The sequence below is a fragment of the Elaeis guineensis genome, chromosome 1, assembly GCF_000442705.2.
Source record: "Elaeis guineensis isolate ETL-2024a chromosome 1, EG11, whole genome shotgun sequence".
NCBI classification, from domain to species: Eukaryota; Viridiplantae; Streptophyta; class Magnoliopsida; order Arecales; family Arecaceae; genus Elaeis; species Elaeis guineensis.
Genome location: NC_025993.2, coordinates 9,367,859 through 9,389,695, shown reverse-complemented (window position 1 = coordinate 9,389,695; position 21,837 = coordinate 9,367,859). Strand labels below are relative to the sequence as shown.

The 21,837-nt window shown below is 37.2% G+C and overlaps 1 protein-coding gene across 2 annotated transcripts in view; it reads left to right on the top strand.

Annotated features, from left to right (window-relative positions):
- Positions 1-15,108, top strand: part of LOC105036626 (transportin-1) — a 41,116-nt gene extending 26,008 nt beyond the window's left edge. The window contains exons 15-29 of one of the 2 annotated variants that reach the window (XM_010912379.4): positions 846-971; positions 1,049-1,123; positions 1,304-1,375; positions 1,489-1,599; positions 6,698-6,781; positions 8,333-8,440; positions 10,163-10,264; positions 10,370-10,432; positions 10,507-10,581; positions 12,634-12,705; positions 12,782-12,906; positions 14,051-14,102; positions 14,178-14,246; positions 14,333-14,392; positions 14,472-15,108. In XM_010912379.4, the coding sequence (XP_010910681.1) occupies positions 846-971; positions 1,049-1,123; positions 1,304-1,375; positions 1,489-1,599; positions 6,698-6,781; positions 8,333-8,440; positions 10,163-10,264; positions 10,370-10,432; positions 10,507-10,581; positions 12,634-12,705; positions 12,782-12,906; positions 14,051-14,102; positions 14,178-14,246; positions 14,333-14,392; positions 14,472-14,555 (1,278 nt within the window). In that variant the 3' untranslated portion in view covers positions 14,556-15,108. The remainder of the gene's footprint in view (positions 1-845; positions 972-1,048; positions 1,124-1,303; positions 1,376-1,488; positions 1,600-6,697; positions 6,782-8,332; positions 8,441-10,162; positions 10,265-10,369; positions 10,433-10,506; positions 10,582-12,633; positions 12,706-12,781; positions 12,907-14,050; positions 14,103-14,177; positions 14,247-14,332; positions 14,393-14,471) is intronic. The other variant, XM_073249291.1, reaches the window with a different exon arrangement.
- Positions 15,109-21,837: the final 6,729 nt, after the last annotated feature.

Genomic DNA, 21,837 nt, shown 5'->3' with positions numbered 1-21,837 from the left:
GTGTCCTATTCCATAGAGATACTGGGACACATCCCTCCTATAGGATTTAAAACCTTGAATATGGATATATGCATGACTCATGATCCAATGAAAAGTAAAGGGGAAAAGGAAGAAGGTATAAATAGAGATAAGGGCAAGTTTGTTGGTCAAAGTTGTGACAGAACATAAAATAGATAGGCTCTAGGACTCATGTACCCACAGGAAACAAATATTTTGACTCTTATGCAAGCTTCAAATGATATTCAAAGTTCTTAACTTTTGTTTTTTAAAAAAAAAGAAAAAGATAGATAATGGCCATCAATAATTCATTAGGACCATGAATTGAGGTGAAGACGAGACTTGAACTAAAGTTTCTTGGATCAATGCCAAAAGACTTTACCTCCTCAACCAGCTGGTTCCATCAAACTTTTTAATAGCTGTTTAGCCCTTTTCTCTTTCCATAAATTGGTATTTAGAGGTATTGTTGCAAATAAGAGTATTTATCCTGAATGGGCCTTATTCTGCATGGATCACAATTACCGCCACTGTTTAATTATATGACAACTATATTTGTAATCCTCATGGATTCAAAATTAACATATGCTTATGTTTGCATGGATGATTGGTTGTTTTCATTTGCATGTCTGATGACAAGTAAAATGGTCTTCTATCTAGTGAATATTTTTTGTAAACTTCAAACTATCTGTTATTGCATTTGCATGTATTATTACTCTGGTAGTAAAGCTTTATATTGACTTTTTACTTTACTAGTGTATTTGTCTTGAATTGATGTATTATTTTTTTCATATTTCTTCATAGCGAAAGCACATGCCTGTTCTCCTGATTTTATTTACTTGATAATGCAGGGCATTGGTCATCAAAATGGTCATGAACAATTTGATAAAGTTCTCATGGGACTACTTAGAAGGATATTGGATACTAATAAGCGAGTGCAGGAGGCTGCTTGCTCAGCTTTTGCAACTCTTGAAGAGGTTTTCTGCTGTCCTGAATTGATAACTGTCCATGCATTCTAATATATTTGTTATCAATTGTGTCTTGCTGCTGGCAGGAGGCTGCAGAAGAATTGGCACCACGCCTGGAAATCATTTTGCAGCACCTCTTATGCGCTTTTGGGAAATATCAGGTTTCAACTGTTAGCATTTACGTGCATTGAGCTCATTTTTATGTGTCAGCTAGGTCATATGCCAAGCAGTAGCATGGAAGTTACAAATTAATGTGGTTATGTCAATATTTCATGTTTGCAAGTCACTCAACCAACCTTTTCATCTCATGTCTGTTGTTTGTGTTCTTTCTCAACAACCAGAGACGGAACCTCCGGATTGTCTATGATGCTATTGGTACTCTTGCTGATGCAGTTGGAGGAGAATTAAATCAGGTCTTAACATTTTTAACTTAGTAATTTGTACCTTTTCTTTTTTTTTTTCTTACTATGAAGAATTTGGACTGAAATGAGGAGATTATTATTGAGATTGTGGTTCTCATTGGCAGCCGAAGTATCTTGATATTTTGATGCCTCCATTAATCTCAAAGTGGCAGCAACTTTCAAATAGTGACAAAGATCTATTTCCATTGCTCGAGTGCTTTACTTCTATAGCACAGGTATCATTTCTTATAGACTCATATGTCTATCATGTATCCTTGTTTTATATGATGATTTGAACAAATTCCTATTTATTTGTTGATAAAACTTATGGACACAGTCAAGGTTCACTGAACTGTTATTGGAAGGTGTATTGGCCAGCAATCGGTTTAGCATAGTACATGTTTGAATTGTGTTATTCTGGCCATACCGAATAGGGAGAGCCAGAGAGGGACGGGGGAGAGAGGAAAAGAGAGAGAAAGGGAGGGGGAGAGAGGCCAGGAGAGGGCTCCAAAGCCCTTGTTGTCATTGGGGAGGAGAGAGGGGGGGGGGGGGGGTAGAGGGCTGCGCTTGGGAAGGGGGGGATGCTTATTCGTGATGATTGAACTGGGGGGTGGGGGTGATCAAGCAAGGGGCTACTTCTCTTGCATGGCTTCCTTGTGAGCTTGGTGGATGCTTTTCTTGGGGGTGGGCCGGGGTTTTTTTTGGGTTTTTTTTGGGGGGGTGGGGGTGGCGGACAATTGTGACCTTTAATCAACCGATTTGAGTTGGGCTTCAAAGAAAAAAAGCATTGGGATTAAAGATAAGGTGAATTAGGCTTCAAAGAAAAAACCAGCCTATAGAGAAGAAATCTTGGCCTGTTTACCAAGCCGATAATGCGAATCATCCTGGTTCCCTGTCGGTTTTGTTTGATATAATTTCAAACTAGGCAATTTGGGTTGGTACAACCTACTCTGGACAAAGTTTTACGTGCTTCACACCTTATGCAAAACTTTCAAATATAATGGATACAACAAGCTGACAATTATCTTATGTGGCATATGTAGATCGAGGTTTGAAAACTTTGATTTAATATTATTGTAGTGGGCCTACTTTCAAAGATTGTTAGTAAACACTAATTAAAAACTGAAAAACATATAACAATAAAAGTACAATGAAAAAGGAAATGAAAAAAATTAAGAAAAGAAAGTTGAGAATGCTATGAGTCTATTAGATTTAAATGGACTTTAGTTGCAATATTTTTAGTTTGAAGTACCAGAATTATTTGATTATATATATTCCAGAAGTAAAAGAACTAAAAAATGAAAAATTAGAAATTACAAGTGCAGTTGTGTGAGATGTCTTAGTCATTCAGCCTCCTAAAGTGGTAAATCGAATGAGTGTTGTCTATATTGCTAAATATATGATTGCTTAATGATCAGGAAGGATTACTGACTTCTCATAAAAATAATGAATTACTAGTGTATCAAATACGAACAAAAACAATTATATGACCTACCATTAATAGATCGCTTATGCACACCTAGCAGCATTTGTTTCAAGAATAAAGTGGCCACAAGACTCGAAATAAGCCTTATGCCAGCCAATCAGCTTTTGAAAAAACAGGCATAAGCAAGGAAATACTGTACACTAACTTTGGCTAACTATGAAGATAGGTTAAGGATTTAATTTGCTGGAGTAGAGATTTCAAGGAGGTGGCAAAATGGATTATAAAAAATGTGGTAGTGGATGTCAACGATCTATGTTAAAGTCAACCCAGAAGTATTTGGGGTTTGTCTATCCACGAGACGTTGGAGTTTGTCTATCTATGAGACCCACAGACCTGGACCTGACCTGGATCCATAGACCTAGGTCTGGGGTATGGATTTCAAGATAGATCGACATTTTAAATCTATAAAGTTTTCATCTTGTAACTTCACATTTCTTATAAATTTTGTTAGTTGCACTTTGAAGCCATGCCATCAATGAGTTGTTTTTCAGGCCATGAATGTTTGAGCTTTCCAAATACTCTTACATGCTTAGGACCCAAATCTGGACTTGATTTGTAAACTATCTAGACCTGATTCAGGTAGGGTAAGTGTCTTAAAGCACTTGGACCTGACCTGTAGGATCTATGGTTCTGTTGAAATCTCTCCTGCCTGGACTTGGACCTCCAGCCCGAACCTGGTTATTGAATAGGTATGGTTTGTGTTAAAATTTAGATCCAAACCCCTATGGTCCAGGTCAAGGCTGGGAGGTGTGCATGTCATATGCAATAGCACCCCAATTTTAGGTGATTTGGTTCTTGTTGGATCATATTCTGAACAGTTTGGTAGATTATATTTAGCTACTTAAAATGATTCTTAAATATTTCTTAAAACAAGAAAACAAGGGAAGAATTGTTATGGAAGGAAGGGGAGGGGCAAACTGAATATTAGGAAGCAAATCTGAACTCAAAAGGCTACCCATAAGGTGCACAATTAAAAAAAAAAAAAAACTAAAAGCTGGGTTTTATTCATTCATTTGTGTGAACACTTCCAAAAATGACTAGATGGTTTCCAGATATCGATTTGAGAGAATTTAAAAGGCCATTAACAAGAGTGACAGGACCTCCTAATTGATTTTTTGATGTGTGTTTAGCATTCTCGAGGAGCAAGATCAGTTTCTTATAGCATTGATTTGGTGACAAACCTTGTCAAAGTTAAGTTAAAATGTTGGAAAGACATGGTCATATCCAATAGTCAGATTATCAAGATGCTTTTATTCAGATTGCCCGAGGCTCGTGAGTGAATTCCTATGACACAGGGTGGGCTCTAATGATGCTAATTTTTGGAAGCAAGTGAAGGAAGATGTGAAGGTGTATTCTCATTAGGGCAGCGGGTTAATTGCTTACATGAATAAATAAGTTTACTTATAATATGGTGAGAGTATGAGTAGGGGAAAAATAATATATAGAATGTGGAGAAAACGTGAAAACATAGTTTATTAATACTTGTTGATCATATGTTCCTAAAGTTTTCATTCAACTTTGATTTTTGTTTTTTTCTGGTTTGCTATAGCAACAAGTGTCAAGCCAATAGCTTGGACATTCAGATTTTTGGAAGTGTTCAGTGTTAGCATGTAAAGATGGACAAAACCTTAGAATTTTAGGAGTGCAAAAGTAATTTCCGAGGTTGAAGTTATCCCCTACACTTGTATATTCTCCTATTAGTTGGTTTCCATCCACTCTCTCTTTTAATGATAGTTTAGCTAAATTCTAGTGATAATATGAGAAAAGTGGAGCAGTAGAACAAATCATTTACTCAGCAATAACAAAGAGTATCTATGCAAAATGATGCTCTATCTCTTCTCATCTCAGGAGTAAATAAGGGAAGGGTTTTTTTTTTTTTTTTTTTTGAGGAAAGCTTATTCTGTTCTGCAATCACAACATTAAATGCTCAGATGTATACGATTTTCTAACATGATCTTCTTAAGTTTAGCATATAGCTAAAATAATAATCTTACTCAATCTAGGACTTGTGAAAACATATTTCCAAATTTTAATTTGATTTTTTGATACAGGAAAAATAGTTGTAGACATTCAGAACTAAATCTTTAATTGACCACATTAGCCTTGCTGTTATAAATTCTGTTTACGTCTAGTTACTTAAAAAAAACTCTTGAAGAGTTGATAGTTACTGTGGTCATAAAGCTTCTCTACCACAAGATATTTTGATTCCTAGTGTGTCTGATTTAGCTTTTGTTTAAGAGGTAAAAGGTCCCTTTTTCTAAAAAAAGATCATCATGGTCTCGGTGTATACTATTGATCTTCTAATTAAAGCAAGCCATATTGGTGCCTAGCTAATTACTGGAGTAGTAATGTCAAATATTAAGAAATGTAGTTAGCTGAAAATTTCTGAGCATCAGTACTGACTATTAAGGTCCTCATATGTGTTTTAACTTCTCCTGATGCAAATCTTGTCTCCATCTGAATTTATTTAACTAAATAGGGTGGGGTTTCCGCCCACTTCCATCAAAAAAAAAAAAAGAAAAAAAAAAAGAGAGGAAATCTTGTCTCCATCTGCAGAAGATTTTTTCTTTGTCATTTCCATCGGCATAGGGTTCGTGAATGGATAACTAGGTAGTTAATGCACAAATACCAGTAGGAAGTATTCCATTTGAAGAAGCTTAAGGAGTTGGATTAGCAAGAATGGATAAAAAAATGAGTCATTACAGAGAAGCTTGAGCAGTGGGATCAGTGAAAAAGGGTCACAAAATGAATCATCACAGAGATCGAGAAAGGGAAATTTTCAGAAGTCGACTTTGTTTTATTTTTATACTCTAGAAAGGTTTAGCATGGAGTCAGTCAGTGACTTGAGCTTGGTTTGCTTGGTTAAGAAATAAGCTGAGCTAGATTTAGGTCTAGCCTTGAGCATGGTTCCCGAAATACTAATATACAAATTTAACTATATATATATATATATATATATTTATTATATCTAATAATTATTTTTATAATTATTAGCAGAAGTTAATATTGGCTCGATTAGCAAACGATTTGAGCTAGAGCAAGCTTTGTTTGTGTTTGGCTGATTTCCACCCCTAGCTTTTTGGATTCATGAGTTGTTATTTCTTGGGCTCTGGTGGAAGGGTTCCCTGTAAATTTGATTTGATGAAGTGACCGATTTTGTTGACAGACTTAGCATTTCATTCGTTCATTATCATAAAACATTTGGAATAGAAAAGATCCGTTTGATGTGGAAAGTTGCTTACTTTCATCCTTGTTTTTGTCACTCCTCGTGGATCTGATTTGTCTATTCATCAAAATTTCTTTATTCCAATAATATTTCAATTAAAATATGATAGCTTTTAATTTGCTTGAAATTTATGTTCGAGAACACTTTCTGAATCTTTTCTGATTTTGTCTGCTCAGGGCTACACATTAGCTGAGCCAAGACATGCTTTTGGTTGCTCTGGCTTGACTTGTTAAATGAAAGTGTGATTAAATCTCAGGCCAATCATAACTTGAAAGTGTTCAAGCTTGATTGTTTTCCTAATAAAACAGCTTGAATGTGCCTGTCATAGAGTCAAGCTTGAGTTTCTACTTATTTTTCAATCCTAGAGTGTTCGGCCTTGGCTTGTTTACGAGTCAAACGTTAAACTGAGGTTGTGTTGGCCTTATTTCCTAATTGAACAACTTCAAATGAATTTCTTATTGAGTCTGAGTTGTTCATAAACAGCTTGTTTAATTGCAGTCAAATATCTCCCTCCCACCAACCCCCTTTTCCTCCCTCTTTCTTTAGAATGTGATCATATGCAAAATTCATTTGATGGTGATCTAAAAGAATTCACTTGATTGAATTATACTCAAATATGCAGGCTTTGGGACCAGGATTTTCTCAGTTTGCTGAACCAGTTTTTCAGAGGTGCATCAATCTTATCCAGATACAACAATTGGCAAAGGTATTTGGCTCTTTAATTTTATTTTAGTGCTGCAATTTGACAAACCCAAACCAACTGAGTTGTTGTTAGATAGATGTTAGTAAGTCCATGCTATCCTGTGTGAAATGTATCATTTTCTATGTCTAATCCATCCCTTTTGAATTTTTCTTTGATGCTGAGTACATGTTCAAATAGTTGCATTATGTCATATTGATTATTGCCTCCAAAATCTTGGATGATTTCTCTTTCCCATCTTCAACTTTTTGATAAAAACATAAGATCTAGCTTTTCTGGCATTTAAATTATCGAGCTCGTGGTTAGTTTAAATTTCAAAAGTGAGAATCTAAGTCTATTAATATAGACCACTTGAGCCCTCTGCTGGCATCACTTGATACAACACAGGCTATTTCCATCTAGAAGAATATGAAGTTGGATCATCTTTAGGTTAGAGAGATTGAGTTTCATGTTAGGTTGGGTTAGGTTAACATTGGGTGCATCAACGGTCTGGCAGTTGGTTGGTATATAATTGGATCCTGCCTACATCGGTTGCATAGCTAATGAGAGAGAGATCTTCATTTTTTTCTTTTTCTTTCTCAAATGAATAAAAAACAGATGTCTTCTTTAGTTGCCAAGGGGAAGCGTGCTGGAGTCTTTCATATGCACAAGTAGTGGGTGCGACAGTTATCTATATTATGTAATAATACATTTATAGTCATTGTAAATTATGAGAATGTATATTTGACCTCTGACCTTTTGCACCTGTATGCATTTGCTATTGCTGTCATTTGTAGATTCATCGGCTCATCGCAACAGTTCCAAAATATTATGGCATGTTTGGTCTTGCTTCTGCATCGATAGAAGACAAGCCAGAAATAGGTTTTTTAGATTCTTCTAAAAGTGCTTTTCCAAAATTTTCATCCTGTAGAAGCATTTCTGAATTTTTCATCCTGTCGGACCACTTTTTAGAGTGCTAGCAAACAATTATTTATTTTTTTACAAAGTGCTTTTTTGCTTTAAAAGTTGCAGAAGTACTTAATTTTAAGCAAAACCAAACTCACTTTTTATCACACCACAAGACAAAGCACTTTGTGATGGGTATGGTATATATTTTAGTGTAATACAATGCAAGTCATGAGACTTGATATAAATTGGCTTAGATAATGTTGAAGATAGTCCACTAGACTTTACCAAAATAGTGGACAGTTAGATGATCCAATCAACTGGATAATGTTGAGCATAGAGATTTCATTCGAATACTTGGATTGTGCATGGATCAAGTCAGTCTGCTGACGAATTCATACACATGCATACCTATTTAACGGGGACCTAGTTCTCCAAGTTGATTTGGTGCACCAATTTGCCTTTTAAGTTCTGATCCTCCTTTGTAACTTTCTTCTGGAGGGGGTAAATAAAGATGACCTCTGGAAGTGTAATAATTAATAAATCTTTCACCATGGATTCTGAAAGAATACATTTAACTGTTTGTAGCAACAGGAGTCTTTATATTTAACAACCATGGCATGATTGGGATTTTAATTTCAGTCACCCTGATATTTGATGCTTTAAATGCAGGTTAATCATGTTGTGGCTGGTGTCCAATATGATAAAGAATTCATTGTCTGCTCCTTGGACTTATTGTCAGGGCTTGCTGAAGGCCTTGGCAGTGGGATAGAGAGCCTGGTAATTTTTTTGCTTTATATTTGTCAACCACATTGATTATGTACATCTTGTGTAGAGGCATGCTTTGAAGGTGCTCAGAGTAGTAATTCCATTATGATAGACAAATGCTTCATTGGTTATTACTTGACTTCTATAGAATTGGGCTGATTGGCGCTTGGGGCAAATGGACCCAACTAGATTTTTGTCTGGGCCGAGCAACCATACATTAGTCTTGGTTGTTACGTTTCAGTAAGTTTCATGCTGAAATTATGGCCTCACAACCTGAAACCATATTATTTCAGACAAGAACCTCGATAGACCAACCAAAATTAATTGATGATGATGCCCTATATTTTGTGATTACTGTACATGTGTAAATTATGATTAGTTGATTACATTCTCATTATCTCATCGCTTGTGATTTGCTTTATTCTACTAGCTAGAGCCTGTTTTTTTGGAAGCGCCTTTACTTTATATTGCACTTGAAGCCCATAAGTTGATGGTCTGATTCATGAAGTCCCATTGTCCGCTTATGGAGTTTGTAGTATTTTTCTCTTGCTATCTTATTGGTCACCGGCCCGCCCTATCCAAGTAGCAGCCCTCTTTGAGCAGTTCTTTATTTTGCAAGAAGATGCTACTATCTGAATCTGAAAAGATGTATCATATGCTTTAGAATCTCTTCCAATCTTCCTTGTTTAAACCAGTCTGGTTTGCAAGCCTAAATTTTGACAAATATGATTCAGCCAATTAGTGTAATGGCGAACAATATTAGCCAGCAAGCTGTAACCTGTCTATTTTGGGTAGGTTTAATAGATTAAGATTTATTCCACCAAGTTTCGTAAACATCTTTTGTTTGGCCCTTAAACCTAAAGGGCCAGTCATTTCTTTTCTTTTCTTTCCTTTTTTGGTGTGAAATTGCCAGCCATGATGTAAAGGTTGCATATATCCTTGTCAGGAACAGTTGGGTTGTGGTCCTTATGGATCAATCTGTGTTATGTAGCTTGCTAGAGTCAAACCTTCCAGGCTTGCTTTTGCGTAAAGAAGTGGAGCTGAACTTTTAACCTAGTAATAGAACACCAGCCTGTGCAATTTATTTCTTTGATTTTATGTGAGATTTGGTGTATGATAATTTGACGATCTTGTTTTCATAGTTCCTGACATATCCTATTAATGCTTGTGATTCTTTATGAACTGCTGTATCTCCTACCACCAATTAAAAATATGTTGTAGCTGTGCATCAAGTATCCAAATTTTCTTTTGATTAGTGGTCAAGAAGTTTCTAATCTTAGACTTTACTCCAAGATATTACCTTTGATTGTACTGTGAGTATATTTTATGGCCTGCTGTAGTATACATTTATGCTATTTGTTCTTGTTGCTTAACTGACATCAAGGATGCTATCTAATTATACAATTGTCGGTTACTGTCATTTCCTCTTAAATCTTAAATTAGCAAACAGTGTTTAGATTCAAAGATGGTGACATCCATCCATGGTCCATGGCCTATAATATATAGATCAATAATTTTGAGGGCTACGTACACATCATTAAACTCTTTCCCAGAAACTGGTGTTTACATGGGCTTTTTCATATGTTGAGAATGAAACCCATATATTATCATTCAGATAGCAGATAGAAACCAGGATTGTATATCAAAATATTGTGGCATAGCTATACTTTCACAGGGAGCATATAGTCTGGCAAAGACACTCCAACAAAGGATTTTTTTTATTATTATTTATAGGTTGCACAAAGTAATCTGAGAGATCTACTTTTGCAATGCTGTATGGATGAAGCAGCTGATATTCGGCAAAGTGCACTGGCACTTCTTGGGGACCTTGCAAGAGTGAGTTGAAGTCAATTGTTTTTCGTAGATTTAAACCCTATACACCAGAAAGCTTCTTTCTGATTCTTAATACTTGCACATTTTAAATTTCTGCTTTGCAATCAGGTTTGCCCCGTACACCTGCATCCTCGTCTACAGGAGTTTCTTAATGTTGCAGCCAAACAACTGGTAGGACATACTCTTGGAACATTAGAAATCCATATTTGAGTATATATGATCCTTAAACAACTTTGTCATTGCAGCATGCTTCTGCGGTGAAGGAGGCTGTATCAGTGGCAAATAATGCTTGCTGGGCAATTGGGGAACTAGCAGTCAAGGTCGGTACACCTTGCAATATTATATTGAAGTGAGAAATAGTCTCTTCCTATGATTGTGAATCTGATATGTTCAGTATCCTCCCATAAGCAGTTGGCATCTCTGTCTTCTGGAAATTTATGATAGAGACTGAACATTGCCAGTCCTTGGAAACATTAGGCTTCTTATAAAATGCTATCTTAGGTATAATGGTAACCTGTTGGTCTGTAGTTACAACAATCACTCAAAATCTTGTTGTGTGCACTTATTACTGTTAATTCTACTGCTGTTTTATTGTAAATAATTCCATGAATACTATCTTTTGGCACAAGTCAGACTGAGATGGTATCATTTTATCATGGGAACATGGATGGCCATGCCTCAAGTATGTATCAACATTTTTCTGCGATTGTAATTTTTTAAAAAGGTTATTATGATTTCTGAAGAGAATGAGCAATAAACAAGCTCCTCTAGTTGATGATTGTTGCATCGCACATCATACATGGGGTTATCCATGAAATGTGATAGTGCCATATATGAATTTTATTTAATTGTTGCCAACAAACTTGCCTAACTCATATTTAGTGTTCTCTAAATGTTACGACATTTATAGGTCATCAAACTTTTCAAAATTAACAAATAAGAACTAGAACATCACAGATAAATAAGAACTCTTTTAATAGTGAGTAAGGACTTGGTTGGATCTAGATCTGTTGAAACTTATTAGACCTGGACCCAAATTTTAGGGAGAACAGCCTACCATCCTGTTCTTTGGTCTACTATTATTTCCTTCCAACTGTAGAAATCTGGATGAACTTTTATTGGAAAACAACAAGGTACATGAGAAATCTTGGAGGTGGAAAGAAGAAAAGTTGTAGAAAGAGATACTCTGTCACACTGATCTGACTGGACACTCTTCTCATCTGTTGTTAGATTAGATCAACCACTGGATGAAGGCTTCTAATGACTAAATACCCCTATAGAACATCTAATTACAGAAGGGATTAACTGCTATATTAGAATATTTAGCATGACCAGAATTCTATTTGAAATTTCACTTCGCCTGTCCTTTGTTGCATATGAGTGAATTCTTTGAGGTTTTTCCAAGGAGTTCTGAATTTTACTCTCATATTTTCTGAACCCTGTAACCAAGCCAACTCAATGTAATCTAAATGCTTGGTTTTTTACTTTCCTCCTTTTTTTCTTAAAGAATACCATTACGTTCTAGTGTACAAAGACAAATGCTGACATTGCAGCTGTCTAAAATTCATTTTTTTTTTCCTTTTGGTATAATATTATGGTTATTGTGTGCTACTAGATAACTTATTCTTTTATTAGTTATTGGTTTTGCCATCACACATGTGAAGAAAACCTGCAAATTTGAGATCAAATATTTTCTGGACTGCTTTCTTAAAAAGTTGTTTCTGTGCATGACTTGGACTAAAGTTGATTACTCTGCAATTGCATGTGTGAAGAAGACAAAGATGCCCCATTATGACTAGCGTTTAAATTATTTTCTACAGCCTATCATAGAAAATTCCTATGTCCATGGGAGGGAGTTATTGGAAGTATTTGAAGCTCGAGATCCTTAAAATACTTTTTTTTTTTTGGGGAGGATACCTTAAATGCATTGAACTGATGTGCTATGTGAACTTAGCTTTAGGTTGCCAACTCGAAAATTATTTGGCATTATTGATTCTAGTTATCTTGAAAGTACATTGGACAGCCATAACATGAGGAATATATGTGGAAATTAGTTGTGTATGTTATATGCGGCTTCCTCATGTTTAATGTTTTTTTTATCAATTTTTTTTTTATATAAAAAAATTCTGGCTGTCTAGTTTAATCATTTCTTATAAATGATATCTCATAATACATTGATATGCGACGTCAGTCAGGTAAACCTTGATCTGTTCATGACATGGTTAGTATTGGAACGATTTAGTTGGACACCATTTTTTTACTCCAAATTGATGGTATTTCTATGTACTAAAAATGAATGTTGTTGACCATCTATTTTTTTCGTAGTAGTAGAAGTCCAAATTCCATAATCTGTTTTCGCTATTCACTCTCAGGTTCATCAAGAAATTTCCCCTATAGTGTTGACAATCATTTCATGCTTGGTCCCAATTCTTCAAAATGCAGAGGTGAGTTGATTATTTATATTGTGACTTGTTAGAACTGTTAGCTTAATTTGCCATTTATCATTTCTGGTGAGGACAGGGTCTCAACAAGTCACTTATAGAAAACAGTGCAATCACTCTGGGAAGGCTTGGCTGGGTTTGTCCAGAGCTTGTAGCACCACATATGGAACATTTCATGCAGTCCTGGTGTGCTGCTTTATGCATGTAAGATGCTCTTTCTTTTTACACCTGGATAATTGGGTTCTTTATTTTTTGAACCTTATATCAAAATGTTTTCAGATGTTCACAAGACTTGCGAAGCTTAATTTTAATCCTGCCAAAACACTTATTGGAAGTGGGAGAAAAAATGTATGATAGATAAGCATGGATTGTCCATATGCACAAGATTGATTCTGGCTGTTTTGGCCAAAACTGCAAACCATGATTGTACCTTGATTTGATTGGTAATGTTGTAAAATTTTAGGATTTGTAACAGGAGAGACATGAAAAGTTAGACCAGATATGTGGGTATAATTGAAGACTACAATGCGTAAATCACACTCAATAAATTAATCAACACTCTGGAACCCTTCTTTAGCTAGATGGTTCACCACTTTATTAGCACTTTGTCATACATAAGATGAGAGTACAACACCATGCCATCCATAATGGGCACAAGTTTTTCCTTATGCTTGTTAGGTTTCCCTGTTCCTCTGGCCTTGTAAATCATGACATCTTTTTCAAAAATTCAGAGTTGATCTAAAAACACTAATCCTGGTCACACACCCTACCGATGATGGTATGGAAGTTCTCTCTACAATGAGGTTTTGCTTTAGACTGAAGTTTACAATATTTAAGACTATTCTTCGGTGAGAGATTCAGTTTAAGTTTAAATCCTTTAGTTTATTCATCCAGAAAGGATAGGCAATATTGTCCACCAGAATCTCTAGTTGATCCTTCAAACCTTGTCAAGACTCAAATTGTCTATTGAATAGTGCCATCTAACAATCACAGGCAACATGTTGTATTTCTTTCTAAAAAGTAACCCCAACCCAAATGATTCCCAACACATTTAGCAAATTTAGAATGAAAAAGAAATCCCCTTTTGTTCTCTTTACCCCTAGACAATTTATAAAAGAGGAGAATGGCAAATGTTGATTGCAGTTTATAGATTCAAAATTTGGCCAACTATTTTTTAAAGAGTATCCAAGCAAGGTTTGAAGGTTGACTCAAGGCTTGCACATTGATGAACAGTATCTTTTGTTTCTTTATGATGATGAAGGTTGATACTTGAACAGCTGTTTCACAAGCCACTATTGGCTTCCTCTTAGCTTTATTGGAAGCAACTAATGGAGATCCTTGATCACAGGATACGAGATGATTTTGAAAAAGAGGATGCATTTCGTGGTCTTTGTGCAATGGTACAACATCTTTCTGCATATGTTGGTACAGTGATTCTAATAATTACGCATGCTGATTTCTTGTGACTTAAGTAGGTGAGAGCAAATCCATCTGGTGCTGTAAGATCGCTAGCCCATGTATGCAAAGCTATTGCCAGTTGGCATGTGAGAACTGTGCACCTCTTTCTAGAGATATTTGACACTTGAAACTTGGAGATATCTTTTAGCTGATTTTTATTTTCACCTCTCAGGAAATAAGGAGTGAAGATCTACGCAATGAAGTCTGCCAGGTTGTGAATGGGTATAAACAGGTAGTGACTTATTTTAGCATATATTTCTCTCTTTCTGGAAATTAAATTATGATTAAAATAATAAAACCATTTGCTGTAGATGCTTGCTAATGGAGGATGGGATCAGTGCATGGCCACACTCGAACCTTCAGTGTTGCATAAATTGTCAAGATACCAAGTATGACAGTTCCTTGGGACAAGCTCTCTTCTCTGGATGGTGTCATATTTCCATCTTGCATTTGAGATGGATGAAATAATGGACCCACGACGTCTGGATCTTCAAGCTTTAAGAGTGAGATTTGTCGTGTGATTTACCACTACAGTGGTATGGGAATAGTCATTGTTGGATGTGTACGCCAAGGACAAAGGGCGAGTTGTGTTTTATATGGGTCCTAGTGGTGCGGCCAATCAGACAAGTTCGATCCCGTCCGTTGTATGCTCATAGAAGTATTAATTTGTACTGTTTCAGTGGGCTTGTTTTTGTCTGTAATTCCACTGATCCCGTTACAGGCATTCCTTGAGGTTTGAAAAGGTTTTGTAATGTATTTTTAGACGATTGAGGTGTATACGTACTGTCTTGGTTGTAGCCATTTTTTAACATTTGTCATATTCAAGTTTTGGTGCAAGTTAAAGAGTATGTGACAGAACTGGTCTCATGCAACTCTTTTACTTTGCTTTGTAATTATTTTGTACTGGTTTTGAATCATTAAATCAAGTTTAAGAGCAGATTCGATCCACGGCATTATTTTCAACTGTTAAAGAGTACAAGGGATAAGCCATAGTCTCTGTACTCTCTCTTAGTTCAAGGCTTGTTGATTGGATAAACTACTTTAGAGAAGTTGAAGTTACCAGCATCTTTGAAGGCCTTCACAGCTTACTTCTTCAAATAGGTGTCAGTGGACGATTGTATTGTACTCATGGATGCATATTGCATGTGCTAAGATGCCACCAATGAGCTTAATATTTTGTACTGTTTAATATATATACATATGTACATAGGAGAAGCATCTTATTTCCTCTACCTTCCTAAAAAAAAAAAAAAAGGAATGCTAGTATTTATATCATGGGATTGATTATTCTCTTGGAATATCTATTCCTCTCAATTTGGAAATTAGTAATCAATAAAAATTCATTATGTTGGCTATGATTATACTTATAAGGCCTTGAAAAATATATATAAAAAATAATCATGTATTTTGGTGGCTTTGATCTACACATCAAATAGATATGTATGGTTGAAATGGTGTGGGATTATGTTCTGCTAGGATTTAAGTATTAATTTTTATTAATTTTTTATCTCCATGTATTTTTAAATTTTTTTATCAGATTTTTTATCTATTTACGATTAATTTTAAAAAAAATTATCAAAATAATATCGAGTTCAAATTATTTACGAAATTATTGTTTAGAAGAAAGACGTCCTTTCAAAGGAAGATTTTCTTCAGTAACTCACCAACTTGATTGCTAGCTGGGGGTCAGGTGGATCAGAGAATAAGTCGTCCTATCAGGTCAGATGGATCAGAGAATAAGTCGTCCTTTGATAGGATGGCTCTATAAGTTGTCCTATTAAAGGGTGATTTTATAGCTCACCCTTCCATTTATTTACATTTTCTTTCTACTTATTTATTTTTCTCATTTATTTTATTTTCGATTAACTTTAAAATATAAATATAAATAAATAAATATCCTCCTATTTGGAATCAATAAAAATATCAAAAAAATTTAAATCCTTATGAATAGGCAGTTAAAATTTGGATTTTAGTTTAATTTTTTTTTTAAATTTAAAATTTTTTAAATTTTTTTTCTTCAGAATGAATAGATTAAAGGATCTCGAAATTTATTATAAGTCATTTTATGACTCACTAACATTCAAGAATCAATTACTGTTGTTGCGTCCGTCGCGAAGAAGAGCACCTACAAAAGAAGTCCTTACTGACTGAAATTATATCCGATGGGGACTCTTTGATGTTTAAGTCAGTGGAGAGTGGTGAACAGCAGATGAAGAATATTTGAATTGGCAGAGTTTCCATCTAGAATTGTCTTATCCATGCTATTTATTTACCTCCCTTTTATAGATAATTCAGATGTAACCGTCGAGTACGTGATCCCGCTTTTTATGGCAGTAAATTATCGGACTATAATCATGGAGTTAATGGATTGTTTATGCCCACTAATGACTGTGATACGTATTTGATAACCGTTTATAACGGTTAGATATATAGGTTCCGCACATTTCGGCCTTATATGATTGTAGGAAGATAAACTAATTATATATCGGTAACTGTGGTAGGTTGGTAGTCGTGGAGATCCGAATGAGCATCGATCGGTAACTCTGATATGCCGATGATCTTCGGTCGAAGATTAATCAAGTTGTCCGTTATTGGTTGATAATAGCCGACTGTCGGTCGGTCAATTGATTGTTAGTCAGAGTATTGTGTTCATAAGGCTGACGTAGAGTCGGAGTCGGGGGTTGGTTGACTTGTCTCAACAGTTGCTCCCCACTCCCAAGTCCAAGGTAGTCTGACGTGTATATTATCACGTGGTCTGTCATGTTGGATGAAGAGAGTTGTCACATGCTGCCTAGAGCCCCGACTCGGCTGCTGGTATTAATGATCTTTTTTGGAATACGAGAGATATCCAGCTATTTTGTTGTTTCGATAGCTGTAAAATCATCATTGGGCTGTCATTTTGGGAAGATAATTCGGCGTTCAGAAAATTCGGACGATTTGATTTTGACTAATAGATCTTGGCCATGTGTCTAAACATTATTGGCTTTTAGCTGTTCATGCGGATAATGATGAGGTGGCACGATCTAGGAGCAGGTGCGTCGAACCGTCCGATCAATAGTCGGTCTTGATGTCACCACATGTCGACATCTGAAGAGATTCAGATTTGATCGATTCATCTGGACTGTTGAGGGATCCTATATATACTCAGTCGCTTTCATCCAGACCTTATTTTGCATTTGTCATCATCCTCTGCAATAGAAGGTTCTGCTGGAAGGTCGCCCCAGTACTAGGAGCTCTGAGTTCTGTTTCTTGCATCACTTTTAATTTCAGGTTGAGTTCCCCTTTCCTTCTTCTAGGGTTTCTCTTCTTCTAGTTCTCCATTTTCCATGGCTAGTAGAAAAGCTTCTTCTTCTCGGGATAGTCGGTCGGAGAATTCGACCGACAACTCCATCATGTCCGAAAATGGAAGCTTCTTCCTTTTTTGGGCCCAACATTGAACGGCTCCGGGAACAATATCGTATTCTGGAGCAGTATCAACTTTTCGCTCCTGGTTCAGACGGTCGGATGAATTCTGCTCCTTCGGATCAGATCGCAATTTATGTTGAGGATCTTTAGGTCGGTCTTCGATTTTCGATTCTGGAGTTCGTCCGAAATCTTCTTGATTATTATGGCCTCGAATTCCATCCGGCTAATCATTAGCTTTGTTCTATTGTGTCAGCTTATACCGACTGTTCCTCATCCTTCTCTTTTTTGATCTTTCTTTGTCCTTCGTCCTCATCCGAAGGCCAAGGGTTGGTGGTTCTTCAATCCAAAGAATGACCTTTCTTTTATCATCAGTCTTCCATCGTCCATTCATGGATGGAAGAACCAATTTTTCTTCGTCTCTTCTTTTTCTCCCTAGGGCTTTCCTTCGTGCTGGGGTGATCCAAGGACTGGCCTCAAAGAGAATAGTGGATGGAGGCCGATGATCGAGAAAATTTTTTCCGACTGAAAGACATGGTAGTTCCACTGCAATAAGAGTTGATGACCGAACAAGCTCTCTACGATTCCGGGCTTAGTTCGATCACTTCTTTAGATATAACATAGTCGATTACTTTATTTTTCTTATCTGTTTTTGAACTTTATACTGATCTCTTTGTTCTGATTGTAGCTATGCAGCCAAGGACACGAGTGTCGGCTGCCGATATCCATTTGCACGCTGCCAAGAAGAAGGCAGTAACTGAAGCTGGACCCTCTTGACCGTCGAAGAAGGGTCGGGTCACTACTCCATCGGCACTGGTGAGGGAATTTGATATTTCGTCGGAGATAGTTTCTGAACCAGTCTTGGCGTTGTCGGCCCCGATAATGCTTCCTGAGGTGCCGTCTGCTGAAGATGGGACGACAGGAGAGGACGAAGCTGCAACAGTACCATCAACAGCTCAGCAGAGGTTCGGATCGGGACAGGAGTCAGGCTGAACCCAAGCAGTTTATGGCTGCACCAGGCATTCTTCCAACACAACATTCTCGAGCACAGTTGAGCTCCGACTTTCCAGCATTCTTAAGCATGGGATTGCCGACCAGAGATCGGGGGAAGGCGCCAGCGACTTTAGCTGATAATGGGTTGTCTGTAGGCCTTCCAACCCTTTTTGACATTCAGATCTCCGAGGGTGAGTCAACCTTGGCCAATCTGGCATTGGCCAAGCGGCTCATCGAAGCTGCTTTTCTCCCGACTGATCAGGGGAATAGGAAGAATCGGACTGTCGCTGAAATATTTTCTTCCTTTTACCCGATGATACTCGGGGTAAGTTTTCCAACATTTCTTTCTTTTTTTGTTTGATCTAACTTGATTTATCTTCTACTCTCAGTGGGCACATGATATGCACGATCTAGAGAGCGGCTATTGGAAGATTGCCGACTTTCGTCGATTATGGATGGATAAAGTGGCGGCCGTTACCGTCGAAAAGAATACTACCGTCGAACAACTCCAGATGGCAACTAAATGGGAGAAGGAACTTCTGAAACAAATCTTCCAAATGATGGTCGACCTATAGTCCTCCAGAGTCGAACTCGAGTTGGCTCGTCAAAACATCTCATCCCTTGAGTCACGAATCAAGAGCAAGAAGCACTCGATCCATCGACTTCGAAGAGAGTGGGATGGATGTATTGAAGAATTGGAAGCGGAGTGCGGAAGGCATTAGGCCATCCTGGAAAGGTTGGCACTCGCCGATACTGAGTCGGCCTCCATGCGAGCTGAGGTAGAGTCGGCGAGGGAAGCTCTGAGTCTGGCCGTCGAGAACTTCAAAAATTCTGAAGAATTCAAGGAAAAAATTTTTGAAGGCGGATATGCATCCTATTGCATCGGGTATGAGGACGGTCGAGATACGGTCAGAAAATTATACCCAGACTTAGACTTGAGCAGCATCATTCTCCCTGGTTCAGGAGATGAAGCTGCTGAAGAGGGCACTGCATCGATCGAAGACAACGCACCGACTGCACCAGAAGCTGTTTCAGTCGTCGATGCTGCGTTGGAGCAAGGAGATGAAGACAACGACTGGTGATCGGTGTAGCATTTTTATTTTTTTTTGTAATTGGAAGAATTTTGTAATCGGACTTTAGTCCAATTTTTGTAACTTCCTTTTCAATGAATGAAAGAATTTTTCCAAGTACAAACTCTTTCTTCCTTTCTGTATACCTACAATGTTGTAGAATTGTAGTTTGACTATCGAATATCGATCGACGAATCAAATGCTTAGTAGTAATTGTAGAATTGTTCATTAGTCGAATATCAATTGACATACTCTACCTTTTAGGTATTAGGATAAACAGTGATAAGCCGAATATCCTTCGACTAACCGTAGTCAAGTCAGTATGTCTACTTATTTAATAAATGGTGGCAAGTCGAATATCCTTCGACTGACCATAGTCAAGTCGGTATAGTTTCAATTCGACTTGGATCATATTGACATAGTATTCTCCTTAGTTAAAACTAAGTCGGCATAAATAATCATTCAATTAGAGTCGATTTTTACAGTGAAAAGTTGAGATGCAGTCAGTACTGAGATACAGTCGGTATATCGACTTTTACAGTGAAAATAGAGATATAATCAATGTGTCAATTTTTATAGTAAAAAATTAAAATATAGTCGATAGAAATTGACCATCCATTTATCGATCTAATATCACTTTGTAGTTGGCCGAAACTTTTGTGATTCTAAAATTCAATGTTTCATTCTGAGCACTGTATGTTGCGCAAGGTTCCAGCGCATATTTGGTGAGACCCAAGGAGAGGTTGGTAGCCGAAGAGGACTTGATGAGACTCTGAGAGAGGATGGTAGCCGAGAGGGTTCGGTGAGGTAGCCGAAGAGAACTCGGTGAGACTCTGGGAGAGGATGGTAGCCGAGGGGGTTCGGTGAGACTCAGGCAGGGGTTGATAGCTGAAGGTGGCTGATGTATTGACAACAATTATGAGAGTCGACATGAAGGGTCGACTGGTGCCTGGTTGGTAAGATTAAATGGGTCTAACTGTCCAGTCTGTTAGTTGAGGGTGATTTAGCTTGATGCGGGTCAACTAAGGTGTGAAGCTCCTGTGCCTAGTGGATAAAGGCTAATAAACCCCATCTCCCAAGGGGCATTTGCCTTTTGGGATGTTCGTTAGGGGCTACAGTCCTAACATATAGTATCAGAGCGAGGTTGCAGGTTCGAAATCTGGGAGGTCCCCAGAGTGTTAAAAGAAAAATATCATTGGGGAGAGAAATTATTGTGCAAGATTCCAGCGCACATTTGGTGAGACCCAAGGAGTCGACATGGAGGGTTGACTGGTGCTTGGTTGGTAAGATTAAATGGGTCTAACCATCTAGCTTGCTGATTGAGGGTGATCTAGCTTAATGCGGGTCAACTCAGGTGTGAAGCCCCTTTGCTTAATGGATAAAGGCTAATAAACCTCGCCTCTCAAGGGGCATTTGCCTTTTGGGATGTTGGTTAGGGGCCACGGTCCTAACACTGTATATATAAACAACTTTATTGATAATACATCTTTAAGTTGTCAGCATTTCATATTCGAGGAATAGCTATTCCCTCAAGAGTTTTCAGCTGATATGCACCTGGTCTAAGTGTCTCAATTATTTTTTAGGATCATTCCTAATTTGGAGACAATTTCTCTTGGTCCAAAGGCTCTGAGACTTCTGCCTTTTTAGGACCAGATCTCCTGGACGGAAGATTTTCGATTTAACTTTTGAATTATAATACTGGACTACTCTATGTCGATATGCTGCTATCCGAACTTGAGCTTACTGTCGGACTTCTGAAAGTAAGTTTAGATCGGCTCTCCGACATTCTGAATTGCTTGGCTCACTGTATTGTTCTACACTTACTGATGGTAATTCGATCTCAAGTGGGATCATCGCTTCTATTTTATAGGCCAGATTGAATGACGATTCTTCTGTTGGTATGCGAAGAGTTGTTCGATATGCCCATAAGATCGGATATAGTTCTTCCACCCAGAGACCTTTAGCTTCATTCAATCTGATTTTGAGTCCATGTAAGATTGTTCAGTTTGTCACTTCCACTTCACCATTGGATTGTGGATGGTCGACTAATGTGAGTTTATACGTAATGTAAAATTTTGCATAGAATTCTTTGAAGTTCTGATTATCGAATTATTGACCATTGTCGGTGATGATGCTATGTGGTAGACCGAATCTGCATATAATTGACTTTTGAATAAAGTCTTTCATTTTACTTTCAGTGATCTGTAGCAGA